The 12,610-nt window shown below is 54.8% G+C and overlaps 1 protein-coding gene across 3 annotated transcripts; it reads right to left on the reverse strand.

Moving 5' to 3' along the window:
* Positions 1–114: 114 nt before the first annotated feature.
* Positions 115–12,563, reverse strand: GTPBP2 (GTP binding protein 2). 3 transcript variants are annotated; one of them, XM_072856650.1, is made up of 12 exons: positions 12,340–12,563; positions 8,627–8,653; positions 7,806–7,990; positions 7,393–7,501; positions 6,646–6,843; positions 6,190–6,364; positions 5,330–5,549; positions 4,763–4,898; positions 4,296–4,354; positions 3,289–3,463; positions 2,847–3,011; positions 115–2,419 (listed from the first exon to the last, which is right to left on the reverse strand). In XM_072856650.1, the coding sequence occupies exons 1-12, from the start codon at positions 12,445–12,447 to the stop codon at positions 2,222–2,224; spliced, it is 1,755 nt and encodes a 584-aa protein (XP_072712751.1). In that variant the 5' UTR covers positions 12,448–12,563; the 3' UTR covers positions 115–2,221. The 3 variants fall into 3 exon arrangements, with proteins under 3 accessions (XP_072712751.1, XP_072712750.1, XP_072712749.1); XM_072856649.1 differs by lacking the exon at positions 12,340–12,563 and adding an exon at positions 11,068–11,265 and having other exon boundaries at positions 3,289–3,460; XM_072856648.1 differs by lacking the exon at positions 12,340–12,563 and adding an exon at positions 11,068–11,265.
* Positions 12,564–12,610: the final 47 nt, after the last annotated feature.

Below are 12,610 nucleotides of genomic sequence, written 5' to 3' on the forward strand. Positions count from 1 at the left end.
ATGCAGGAAGCTTAGGAAGGGGTGAAGGGCAGCCATCTCCAACCGTGACCCAGCTCCAAGGGCAGCAGGGCAAGAGCCCAGCTCCACCCTCGCTCATTGTACCACTCAGCAAGCTCAATAAAACATCTTTATTCTGTACATTTATATATAGATGCTTGGGGAACAGGGACAACCCCCAGCATTAGAAAAATTCAAGACAACAAAACAGCAATTATGAAGAGCATGGCACCAAGAACAGTCATGCCACAGATGGCAGGGACAAGGTGAGACCAGCCATCAGCTACTTCAGAGAAGGTCACAGCACCCCATGCCCGCTTTGGGGCAGAAAACACCAGGGCTGCTGCAAACAGCTGGAGTCCCCCCCACCCCCCCAGGCAGCTTTTTTTGTGACCCACTAGCACCAAAGGGAAGAGCCTGCTGGCAGCTGGATCTGTCCTTCTTGCAGGCAAGACCATGTCACTGTAACACCCAGACCACTGCCAGGATGGGAAGAAAGAGGGATCCTGCGTGCGTGAGCAGCGACCCTGAGCCAGCAGCTGCTGTCTCACTGCTGGGCTGATGGGGAAGAAGCCGATTTTCACTGGGTCAGTGCTCCCGCCAAGGGACAGGGCACTCCTGTCACTACTGAGCTGCCTCTGAATCCCTTCATTGATACCACTATTCCACCGGCTTCCCCATGCCTCAGCATGCTCTTCGCAGGGCACAGCCGCCACCTCCCCACTGCCAGAGCCCAGCCCAGCAGAGAGGACCACTTCGCAACATCCACAGATCAGCACGGGCCGCTCAGCCCCACAGGCACTGCCTGTGCCAGCAGCCCAGAAGCAGAAATTGCTCTCAGGGTGGTAGAAGGGCTATTTGGGTGTCCGAGTGCTACCACAGGCCCTCGCCCTCCTCTTCGGTCAGGGCTGGCAGGCCACCATGCCATGTGACAGGGCTGGCTGAAGGCCTGTTGCGCACAGTAGACACATTTGGTCTAACAGTCAACAATAAAACGAAAAACCTATGTACAGCTATACAGCCCCTGCTGCACCCTCCAGGCTACACGGGAGCTGCACGACAGCAAGAGGGAGACAAACGTCCTCCACTCTTTGTGCACAGAGTCCTTGCTGCCAACATCGGCTTTCCTCTGACAACAAACCCCAGTGGCAAGGGAAAGAAAAGAATTCTTCCTCCAGGAGAAACAGAAATAAAATCACGCCACTGTCAAATCACACCTAAACAACAGAAGTCACCTGGTTTTGTGTTAGTAACGCAGCCTGTCCTCCTCACACATTAAGGCAAGCACGTGAGGACCAAGCTGGGCCAGGACCTGGAACAGCCACACCAGGGAGCCCACTGCAAACCACTGCTGCCAACGTGCAGACGACACCATCAGCTGAACATCCATGGAAACAACCTGCACACGCCAGCACAGGCCCAGGCCCCGCTCTGCTCCACAGAACGGTCTCCTGCCCAGCTGCTGCAAGGAACAGATACAAGTGCAAACTTTGTCTTCACGATGTGACATCGGGAGGCTGCGCCACTCGGAGCAGCCACGGCTTTCCAGGAGTCAGAAAGCAGGATGCTGAAGGAGTGTGTACATATGAGTGGGGAACAGGACATTTGTCCAACAGTAAGACACTCAGATTGGAGTAATGCAAAAACCAACACACAAATGGACACACAGCAGATTAAAGCCAACCAAGATTAAAACGGTTAAAAAGTGTCCTGAATGCATTCTGAGAGGTTCAACCAAGCCCCTGTTGTGGGTAGCAGGGCCTCTTCCATCCTCTGCCCAGAAGGATGTGCTGCAGGATGACTCAAGAGAGGATTGTTACCAACCCAGTGCTCAGTGAGCAGAAATGGGACCAGATCTTGTGTCAGAGATGGAAAAACATCCCTTCACTGCTAGTCTTCAAGGGTTCTGCTCCTCCCAACCAGTAATTTTCAAACAGTAAACAAAGGCAGAACTTGCCTGCCCAGGTCTGCAGGTGCCTCTGATCTATTCTGAACGAGGGCAGGGTAACAAAAGCTGCAGGCGATGTGGAGAACATGCTTAACTTGCCCCATGTACGGCACTGAATGTGAGAAATTCTCCCAGGCTCCATCTCACAGTGCGGAGGAGGGACACCCACGCTAGAACGGGACAGCAGCAGCTCCAGGCATCACTCAGCGAGCCATGGGAGCTTCCATCCTTCTCCCCAGGTGTTGGTGAGTGGAGATCTCTCTGACCTACTGGTAGTCAGAAGCTCAGCTGTCCAGTCCCCAGGGACTCCTCCAGGCCGTTTTCTTTGGTGGTGATGGCTTGGAGGTCAGTGACATGCCCAATGCCTTTGGTGACTCCTTCACGGAAAAGCAGCTTAGCTCCAATCTTCAAGTATTCAGGATGCTTGATGAACCTGAAACAGACGACTGCCTTCTCTCCTGTCCGCAGCTTGTCCTAAAAAAAAGAAGGGAGAGCTTAGACCCATCTATCACACCAATGCATGCAGGAGAGGTGCATGCGGATGCTAAAAAGATGAGGCAAATGAGCAGGTTGCCTCCCTCAGACTGCATGGCTTGAGCCCTTCCCTTTATTGTATGCAAAGGGGAGACAGGATGACACAAGCTCTGGAGAATGGAGCGTTCACCTCCCTTCACAGTCTTGCTGTAGTCCATCATGCTAGTTGTTTTATGAGGAGGGAATTCTTTAACATGTTGGGAAGAAAAGCAACCAAATAGGCAGGATAAAGGGATGGAGTGTGCTCCTAGGAAGGGACACAGCTACCCAAGATACCAGTAGCCCCTAGCTTTATTAGAGGGCACAGTGGAATCCCAACAAACCCCACAGGGAGGTCCATCTTCCTCCCCTTTCCTCCCATGCCTACCTTTCCGTGGATCTTCTCCACGATAGCAGTCTGTCGCACGTTCCCCACGTGCACCGTCACCTGAAACCCTTTCCGGAAAGTTGTGGCATGGAACAACAGCACGATCTCGGCTTCAAACACTGAGCAGATGGTAGGGTTCATTTCTGGGCTCACCATGACCATGCCCTGCACAACAACCCGAAGTGCAGATCAGTTAGGGCCAGTCCCCTTGCTTCTGAACAGCCCCCAAAACCACAAACACATCTCCACTCTGTGACTTGGGCTTGCATCCCATTCTCAGCCTTGTACTCATCCTACTTCGTAGCCTGGCCATTTCCTCCCCTTCCAGCAAGTTTCCTGCAAACATCTCTACTTCATTCCCACCCTACCAATGGGGGTCTCCAGGGAAGCCTCCAGGCCTGCTCACTGAACCAATGAGCAACCTGGCAACAGCAGGACTCACCTTGCGCAGCAGGGAGCGGTCGAAGGGTCCGAGGGCCAGTGTGGCTGCCTGCCCAGCCCGCAGCACACGGCAGGCAGAGCGGTTGCGTTGGATACTGCACACTTTCAGCCGGAGGAACTTCCCGTCGTCAGTGGGACCAACCACCAGGTTCTCCCCTTCTCGGCAGATCCCACTGCTCAGGGCAGAATCATAGAATCGTTTAGGTTGGAAAAGACCTTTAAGATCATCAAGTCCATAACAACTGTTAACCTAGCATTGCCAAGTCCACCACTAAACCAGAAGAGCAGGACAGAGTTCATCAGGAGACAAGGAAGAAATTTCACCCTCCAAGATCAACCTGCACAAACTCCCCAAGGCCAAGGAGGTGAGTGTCCTTGGACTCTTACCCAGGACCAACTAACAGGGATGCAAAGCTGGTGGGAACAGGGATTTCCTACAGTAGGAGCAAAAGCCACACTATCCCTCCTAAGAATACCAAGTACAGGCAGGGGCCATTCTGTCCCCAGTGCTCTGCCACACTGCATTGTTTCTGCTGGAGAGACTGCAGTTGACGCCTGTTCTGTGTGGATGCACTGGTAGCCAAACTGCTCTGATCACTCCTGAACACTGAGGGACAGCTGCCTTCTCATGGGGTAGCATGCAGTTAACCTCTGCTGGGACTGAAGGACTTGCCCTCTACATTTCCTCTCCCTGCTTGAGGAAGGAGGAAAGCAATGCCTTGGGATCATGGCTAACCTCTGCCAACTCTGGGTCCCAGCATGCCTTCCTTCAGGACGCTACAGGTCTCATTCCTAATCCAGCAACTTTAGAGCAGACTCTCTGCTTGCCACCACATGACCAATGGTCTACTCATGGCACCTCCCAACACCCTGTAGGGCTTTACCCTCACTTGGCTCAGTCATCCGGCAGCAGCTTGCACTGCTTCCACATCTGCAGTGGGTGACTCTAACCTTGTGGGAACTCCAGCAACCATTCACACCCACACTTGTCTGCCTGGCCTCGCTTACCTCGACAGAGTTCCTCCCACAACAGTCCCCACCTCTGGCACAGTATAAATTTCATCGACCTGCAGCAAGGCAACAAGAATAAGCTGCTCAGACAGCTGTGAAACAGCACTCCAGAATGAGGACAAGGTGCCCACCCCTTGTGTGGAGGGAGGTGAGCTCTCTGCTGGTCATCAGACACCATCTCAGAGCTTTCATCAGCTCCCACTACCTTCCCATTAGAGGAACCTCTGCCTTTTAAGTGGCAATCAGAGAAACAATCTTATCCCCGAGATGGGCATCCCTTGGTTAGGCCAGAGCCCAGCCCAACAGGCTTTTTTCAGAGTGAGCCCTTTCTTTACTTTAATGTCTCCCAATAGTCCAGGAGTTCACCACATCCCTCCCCATGGTGTCCAGATCCCCCAGATGTTTGTCCCATGTCACAGCAATGAGTGCAATACCAGAACTGGAAACAAACTACCCTTACGCACCTGAAACTCTGTGAGTTGCTGCATCAGTTCTTCCTGCTCTTTACTGTTAGTCAGTGGAGGGAGGATGTTGAGGAAGACTTTTAAGAGATCCAGGTTCTCCCCAGAAACACTGGATAGTGTGAAGATCGGGGTGATGCTGTGAGAGACAAATAGACAGGAATAAGCAGAAGGCCAGAGTGCAGCTGCAGAAGGTGGCTGGGATTCTGAATCTACCGAGTCTAGCAAGAGGACAGACTACAGCGATAAATGGCTAGAGCGGGAGGGCTAGGTACAACTGCAGTAACCGCTGCCTCAATGGTTGGTCGAGGCACCAGTCCCCTGCCAACCCACACTTCTGTCATGGAGAAGTAACTCCAGTGCAGCCTCAGGCACCTTCTGCTCCCAGAGCCCAGAAAAAGGCCTGGGAGGGGTAAATGCCTTCTTGCAGAATGCAAAGGTAGGAAACTTGATGAGGAGCCAAGATGTTCAAGATGTGGTCACCTCCCCTGTGGTTGCCCTTCCCCAGCTCTGCACAGCAGCCCAGTCTGAATTGCCTGCTCCCACCAGAAGAAAGGAATGGTCCCTTACTTGGGAGACTGTGCAAACTGCTGTGCTGCTGTAACAGCGTCGTCATCTGAGTTCACAAGCAGGGGGAGCTTGTTGCAGCCTGGCTGCTTCAAGATTCGCTCCAGCTGCTTCACTGTCCGTTCCACGGTGGCTTTCGAACACAAATCAACTTTGCTGACGACAATGAAGAAGGGGACCTTGAGGGCCATGGCCAAGCCCAAGTGCTCTCGCGTTGTGCCTGCTGCAGGAGACAAGTGAGAGTGCAGGTGCAGTAGCAGTCATCACTGTTGCTTGTTTAGGCGACAGCTATGTCTCCTGACTCTCCCCCACAGGCCCATTCTAGAGATTTCACCCTAACTGCTTAGTTCATCAGGCAATGAAAAAGCAAACTTATTCTTTTAAACAAAACCAAACATCAGTCCAGAAAAATAAAAACCACCAAGAATTTTTGTGACTGATCTGTTTGTTTCAGAAAGATGCAGTACTTTTCATTTTTGGGCTAGAGTTTGCCAGAAAACAGCCACAAAAATGTCAAGGAAAGATGTGGGAGAACTCCAGCTGCCTTTTTACAAGGCTTTAGGATTCAGCACCCCTAAGAATATGTCAAAGTTGGTTTTTTTTTCTGACAAACACAGCCTCAAATTCCAAACAAAGCCTCTCTGTCCAGGGTACAGTTTAATGTGTTCTACAGCTGGTAAAAGGATCCCAGCTCTGCTCCCCTCCCAGGCACTCATAGGCACTGGTTTACAACAAATCATTAGAGGCTTCCAGACTAATATTTTTTTCTGACAACCATTCCCGGCTAACAAGGACCCACTCCCCCCATTCTCCACTTCTCTTCGCATGTTGCTGTCAATCCATGCGGGCAGGGCAACACTCACCAATGCCAGTGTTGGCGCTAACCACCAGCATAGCAAAGTCTGGGCAGTAGCTGGTGAGGCCAAAGATGGTTGTTTTCAGATACTTGTGGTGGCCAGCCAGGTCAATGAAAGTGATCATTTTGGAAGAACTCTCACAGATCTCTTCTGCTGTTCGGGAGTCACTGTAATTTACCACCTGAGGAACATAAGGACTCGGTGAGAGAAGGAGCCCCAGCAGGCAAGTGAAGAAAACCCAGCTCTTGTCTATCCACTTTGACCTCAGAATTACCGAGGAGAGATCATTCACCATGGGTGCAAGAAACAACATCTGTTGCAAATGGACAAGTAGCACTCAGGTTCAGCTAAAGGGACACAGAGCTGTGCCACCTCTCTTCCCTCATGTCCCACTCACAGTTGTAACAGGAGGGTAGTCGTACTCTCCTCCATCTTTCTGAGTTCAGCAGCCCACTCCCTCACCTCTCCTTTGCTGTTGAAGCCGAGGATCTCAAAGCTGATGCTTGACGTTCTTCCTGACTGGATTTCATGGAGATGCCGGAAGAGGTTGAGGCGTGCTCTGCCCCGCCCGTTGTCCAGCTCTCCTTGTGTTAGGACACCCAACAGGGTTGACTTCCCCGAGTCCACATTCCCCAGCACAGCTACTCGCAGGTCTAAGAACTACAGGAAGAAGAACAGAGAAATCATGAAACTTAACCGCTGCTGTGCTGAGCATGCATGAACACTACATGGCAGTGGAGATGTGCTTCAGAGAGCTTCCCCCCGTGATGGACACTGTGCAGTGTAATCTTGCTCAGATTCTGCTCTTGCTCCCAGCAAACCACTGCCTGGGAGTTGTGATACACTCTCTAGAGTTGTGATGCAACACATCAGTCTTTGATATCACAAAAAAGGCCATTTGCTGCAGCAGGACCTCTAAATCCTTCCTTGTTTGCACACTGGCCTGCATCAGAACTGTTGCCGTAGAAGTGAAGTAATTTCTTACCTCTGATCCAGGCAATTTCCCCTACTGCTATCTGCCTCAACCACAATTTGGAGATGAAAAGCATTATCATCAAGCCTCCCTCTGGCAGCTCTTTAAAGCAGCTGCTATGGGCCAGTCTATGACAAAGTGCCTCTAGGGTTTGGGCTCCCATCCCAAAAGGAAGCTACTTGCATGAAGCCTCTAAGTCTCCAGCAGGAGAGGACGGCCAAGTCGCAGATCCCTACCTGCTGGTTGTCAGGCACCTTTCGGACAAGCACCTCCGTTATCTTCCTTGGAACGTCGCTGTCGTAATCAACCTCCCTCTCCCGCAGCACCGTAATGTCAGCCCCAACCCTGCCACAAACACAAAAGGAAGGAGTGAGACACACACTTGTACTCCGCAGCTCTTGCACTTCTAGAATCACAGCTGGCAAAGTGAATGGGATGAAAGCTGGGGATAGCAGGGAAAGAGCCTCAAGCTTCCAGCCAAAAGCCCTATAACTACCTTCGTATTTCCAGAGCCTCATGATGAGGGAATTTCAGTCATACAGAGGCTTTGTAGAATGGAGCCACCAGTTCCTCAGGGGACTCCTGAGGCAGAGCCTCTCTACTGGAGGCTGTTTATGCCTGCGGGTCCTGCATGAAAGGGAACACATACTTCTCTGCCATACGGCGCAGTGTCTTGAGCGAGGCACGCATCTCCTCCTCTGAGAGGCCCACCAGCAGCCCGTTGTCCTCCACGCCGATCTGATAGACGGCCTCACCTCGGCCTTCTTGTAGTCGCCACTTCATCTGTGTCACCAGGTGCTCAAAGCGATATTGTGAGGGATTCACTAGCTTTAGCTGTTTAACGGAGGGGGTAGTTATAGTCACCACCTGGATGCAGAGGGAATCCCATTGCCCAAGCCAGCAGCTCTCTAACCCAACACCATGAAGCAATGCCCCCAACTCTGACCCACCTCTAGAAAACACAGCCCATGTTAGTGTCTGCACAGAAGCTATAGGACAGGTGAGAAAGGGTTTCACAAAGGTGCATACATAAGGTAGAAGAACTTTTCTGCATCTTGCCAAAGGGATCTGTACCCTGCCTGCTGTGGGGGTAAAGACAACACTGTGGGACCTAACTGTGACACAGGAGGCAAGTAAGTGCAAATGGCAGAATAGCCACAAGAAAGTGACAAATAATTATCAGGGACACCTGTGGCTCTCTCTCAAAAGGAAGATTTCAGGAAAAACACAGTGGGTCTCGTCTCCTAAAACAGATTCATAAAAATGAGTACTGAGATCAAACTCTTCCAGCTCAGCATACTGGGTATCGCTAGGCAGAGACACAGAAGATGACTGATAATTCCTTAGTACAGTGTCCACTTTTCTGTCTCTTCCTTGGACGTGTTCCCCATATGCTGTCTTTGGTGAAGTTACTCACTGCAAAATAACCCTCTGGGAGGAAGACCTCCTTCTGGAACCTAAAAGGCTCACCTTGTACTCGATGTTCCCATCTTCTGCCTGGTCAGAGAATGAAACAAGACAGAAAGGTTAGATGCTGTGCCAGCAGGGACTTCTATAGGCATCAGCTGCCCAGATACTCTGCAGCTCGTGCTGATGGTTTCAGAGAGAGGGAAAGTGGCAGAAATATACTGTATTAGGTCACAGCCTCTTCTGCCATTCATTCCTACACTCAACTGGAACTTACTTTAGGTTTGTTTCTGCTGTTTGCATCCCACATCATGAAAGCCAGAGCACAAAACTAGAGAGGGACACAGGGGGTGATACTGTTTTGGGAGGATTTTTTTACTGCCAGTAAAGAATAGGGCCAGTCTAACAGTCACAGAGAGAGAGTTCCAGTTTCAGAAAGGCACAGGCCAGCATATGATTAAAAGTCTCCCCCTTCACCCATCCATGACCCACAATGCTACCCACAGCATCCCACTCCCACCTATCCAGCAGCTTCCATCCACCCAATGTGCACAGAAACAGAGGACTGGGAACAAAAGTCGCTGCCTCCTCTCCTGCACACTGATACCTTCCCTCACTCAATTAGTTTTTCATTGACTCCTTTCCATATTCTTGCGTATTTTCTCTCTGCAAGAGAGAAAGACTAACAGACATAAGGAAGCAAGCTACTGACTTCTTTGCAGTACAGCAAGCTGGTCACTGGCCTGACAGTTCTGGAGAACCAGACCTGATCGGGACTGTCTGTACACAACGTGCTCAGAAGAACTTTCCCAGGAAGGGCTGGAGCCAGACTGGGTTGTCACAGAAAGGCCTGGGTACTCACCAAGCTCACTCCAACCACAACAGGCTCCAGCTTTCCAAAGAGAATGTATAGCCAATATTGAAGCAATTTTCCCACTGATTCGGTCTAAGGACCACTGAGAAAGGGCTGGAGCCTGCAGGAAGCCACGTATTCTGGCAGACTAAATGGGGCTGCCAACACTAAGCACTTCCTTTTCCTCTGGACACCGATTTGCATCTCAGGAGAGGCAATAGCCCTCTCCTTGCCTTCTAGCTCAGCTCCTAACCACAGCGGTGCTTATGGTGGCAAAAGGCCAACAGAGGGAAGTTCTCAACTGTCAGCTCAGCTCTCGGGCAATGGAGCTGTGCACTGAGAAAAGGGTACTTGCAGGTTTTCCTCTCTTACCACCTACCAGCTTTCCAGCTCTAAGAAAAACACATTCACATACTGTGTGTCCTCTAAATAAGGGGGTGGGTCTCTTTCAAGGCAGCTGAGACTAGAAAAGCAACAAGCCTAGACTTGCTGGGCCACATACTGCATAGGGTAGCCAGGGACAGGAAGCTGTGCTGAAACCACAGGGCGCTCTCCAGCGTCCAGCTGAAAGGAACAAAAACTAAACTGCGGCTGCAGGGGACAATCCTGCCCGTGGAGAAGATCTAACAGTAGCAAAGCGCTGTTTTCCCTTCTTGCCAAGAGTCACAGCCCTACCTTGTGGAGGAATTGCTCCCTCCCAGCACAGGCTCTTATATATTTTACAGAAAGCTCACCGAGCGAGCCAAGCAATCAACTCCAGGGCAATGTAATGCTCCCCACAGTGGCAGTCCTATTAGTGCGGTGCCAACTGCTTGAACTAACCAACACACCCACTTACTACCAATGCCATCTTTTCCTGCTGCAAGAGGCAAGTGCCTCACACTCTGTCAGTACTGTCTGCATCTCCATGTAAGAAAACAGTCGCCAACTTAGCTGGGAAGGGAGTCACTAGAACCTGCTGAGCAATGTCTATGAGTTTGGCAGCTGGAAAGGGACTTACACCCACCCGATCGGCTCTCAGGGAGAGATGCGAACAGGATGCTCGGGACTACGAGTTGAGCAAAGCTTTATTTCCGAAGCTATTTAGTTCCCAGACGGCAAAGCACCCCCAGACAGACGCCAGGCAGTGAGGTACTACTAACGGACAGGGTTTGGCGGACCAGGCAGGGAGCTCGCTGGCACCGGGGGCACAAGCACTGCGCACTGCCACGTCAAACCCCGGAGGAGAGACTGGGGCAGGAGGGCACACAGCTCTCGGGGCCGGGGCTGCGGGACGGCCCGCAAGGCTGCTAGCCCAACCCCGGCACGACCCCGCACCAACACCGCCGGGACCCCCGGCCGAGCCTCTCCAGAAACTGCCTCCAGTCTGACCCGCGACCAAACCTGCCACGGTCGGGGCTGCCGCGGGGCGGCAAGCCCGCGTCGCACCGAGCCGCTCGGGGGGACACACCATCCCTCCGCCCCCTCCAGCCCCGCAGCGGCGGCGCCCGCCGCCCCCGGGCCCGGGCCCTGCCCGGCCCTGCCAAGAGCGGCGCGGGCCCCCGCGGCGGCAGGCCCCGGGGCGGGGGGCGCCCCCTCCGCGGCTGACGGGACGCGCCCCCTCCGCGGCTGACGGGACGCGGCGGCCATTGGCCCGGCCGGGGGAGCTCACCTCGGGCGGCAGGTACGGCGGGTTGTTGGCCTTTCCCCCCCGGCTCCGCCCGTTCTTCTTCTTCGCCTTCGAGCCGCCGCCGCCGCCGGGCGCGGGCCCCCCGCGCCCGCGCAGCGCCCCGCCCGCCCCACCGCCCGCCGGCCGGCAGCAGCCCCCGAACAGGTCCGACACCCGTGAGTCCATGGCGGCCGGCGCGGCCCCGCCGCCCCGGTGCGGCGCCCGCTCCCCGCCCGGGCTCCCCGCCCCGGCCCCGCCGCCCCGGCGTCAGCAACCGCCGCGCGGCGCCACGGGAAACTGAGTCCCGTCCGCCGCCAGCCTACAACTCCCAGCACGCCCCGCGCCCCGCCCGCTCACAACTACAGCTCCCGGCGCGCCCCGCGGCGCAACGCGCTCGCTCCCTTATGGGCTCCCTCCGCAGGGGCGGATGGGAGTTGGAGTCCGACGGAGGGGGCGCCGCCTGGCGGCCGCGGCGGGCAACGCGCGGGATGCGGCCGCTCCCCCGGCCCTGCCCTCCGGGATCTGCCGGTGTCCGCGGGTTTCCCCTTTGGCAGTTCACAGGCTTTGCGGCGGGGCAGAGCCCCGGGTCCCCTGTTCAGTGACAGCAACCGATCAGCACCCGTTCTGACTGGCATCGGGGAGCTAGAACGTTTTTGAAGGTGTTTGGCACTGGAGGTACCTCGTAACTACACAGAGGCAGCAGCCCCGTACGGAGCTATCCCGAAGGACAGCTTTAAGCTACCCTTTTAGCTCCCGAAGGAGCCTTAAGCTCCTGCCGAGGGGGAGGTAACAGCAACAGACCCTCCTGCCCCTCACCGAGTGTTTTGCCAGCCTCCCATGCCACCGCCACCAAGCCTCGTTTTTCTCCGCCGCATCCCCTGGGGGAGGGCGATGCTTGCTTAGCGTTTGTAAAACTTTCACACTCCTCGGCGCTTTTAACAAGCAGCCAAGGTTGCCGTACAGGAACCTCGCCCGCCGCCAACGCCGGGGAGCGGCTCCTCCCGCCACCCCCCGCCAGCGCCCGCCCTCCCCTCGCCGTGTTTTGGAGGCAGCACCCAATGGGGCTGCGGCCACTTTGTTTCCAAACACGGCAGCTCCCACTCACTGCGCGCTCCTCGCCTCCGCCTCCCAGCTGCGAGAGGAGGAGAGCCCGCCGCGGGGCGAAGGGAGTTCCTCTGCAAGGGACCGCAGCCAACCGGGCTGCCAGCAGGAGGCGGAGGGCGTTCAGCGGCCCGGGGGCGGCCGGCGGGGCTTTGCTCCCTCACTGCCGCGCACCTTGCGGATGTGCTCTGGGTGGGCCCCAGCACAGTGCGGGGCGAAAACCAGTTGACCTGTTTTCCGGAGCCCGCCGGGCAGCCCTGCAAGGAGGCAGCCGCAGCTCATGGCGCCCGCGGCTGGGCTGGGGCACCTAGGCCTGCCGCCGCGGTGCCTCCTCAGCGCGGCGGTCGTTAGCCCCACCGAGCACCCCGGCAACGGCCCCTCCACTTGCTCCGCGCGAGGCTGCTGAGCCCAGAGCAGGAGAATCGGACCACCCCGGTCAGCCCGC

This window comes from Ciconia boyciana, chromosome 3 (assembly GCF_034638445.1).
Source record: "Ciconia boyciana chromosome 3, ASM3463844v1, whole genome shotgun sequence".
Classification (NCBI taxonomy): domain Eukaryota; kingdom Metazoa; phylum Chordata; class Aves; order Ciconiiformes; family Ciconiidae; genus Ciconia; species Ciconia boyciana.

Excerpts from the sequence above, each read along its gene's own strand:
- GTPBP2 (XM_072856648.1), bottom strand. The coding sequence starts at position 11,250 with ATGGACTCACGGGTGTCGGACCTGTTCGGGGGCTGCTGCCGGCCGGCG. Across the intron at positions 6,844-7,392 it reads AGGTGCCTGACAACCAGCAG|TTCTTAGACCTGCGAGTAGC; the intron begins GTAGGGATCTGC and ends TTCTTCCTGTAG. Across the intron at positions 5,550-6,189 it reads TAGCGCCAACACTGGCATTG|CAGGCACAACGCGAGAGCAC; the intron begins GTGAGTGTTGCC and ends TGTCTCCTGCAG.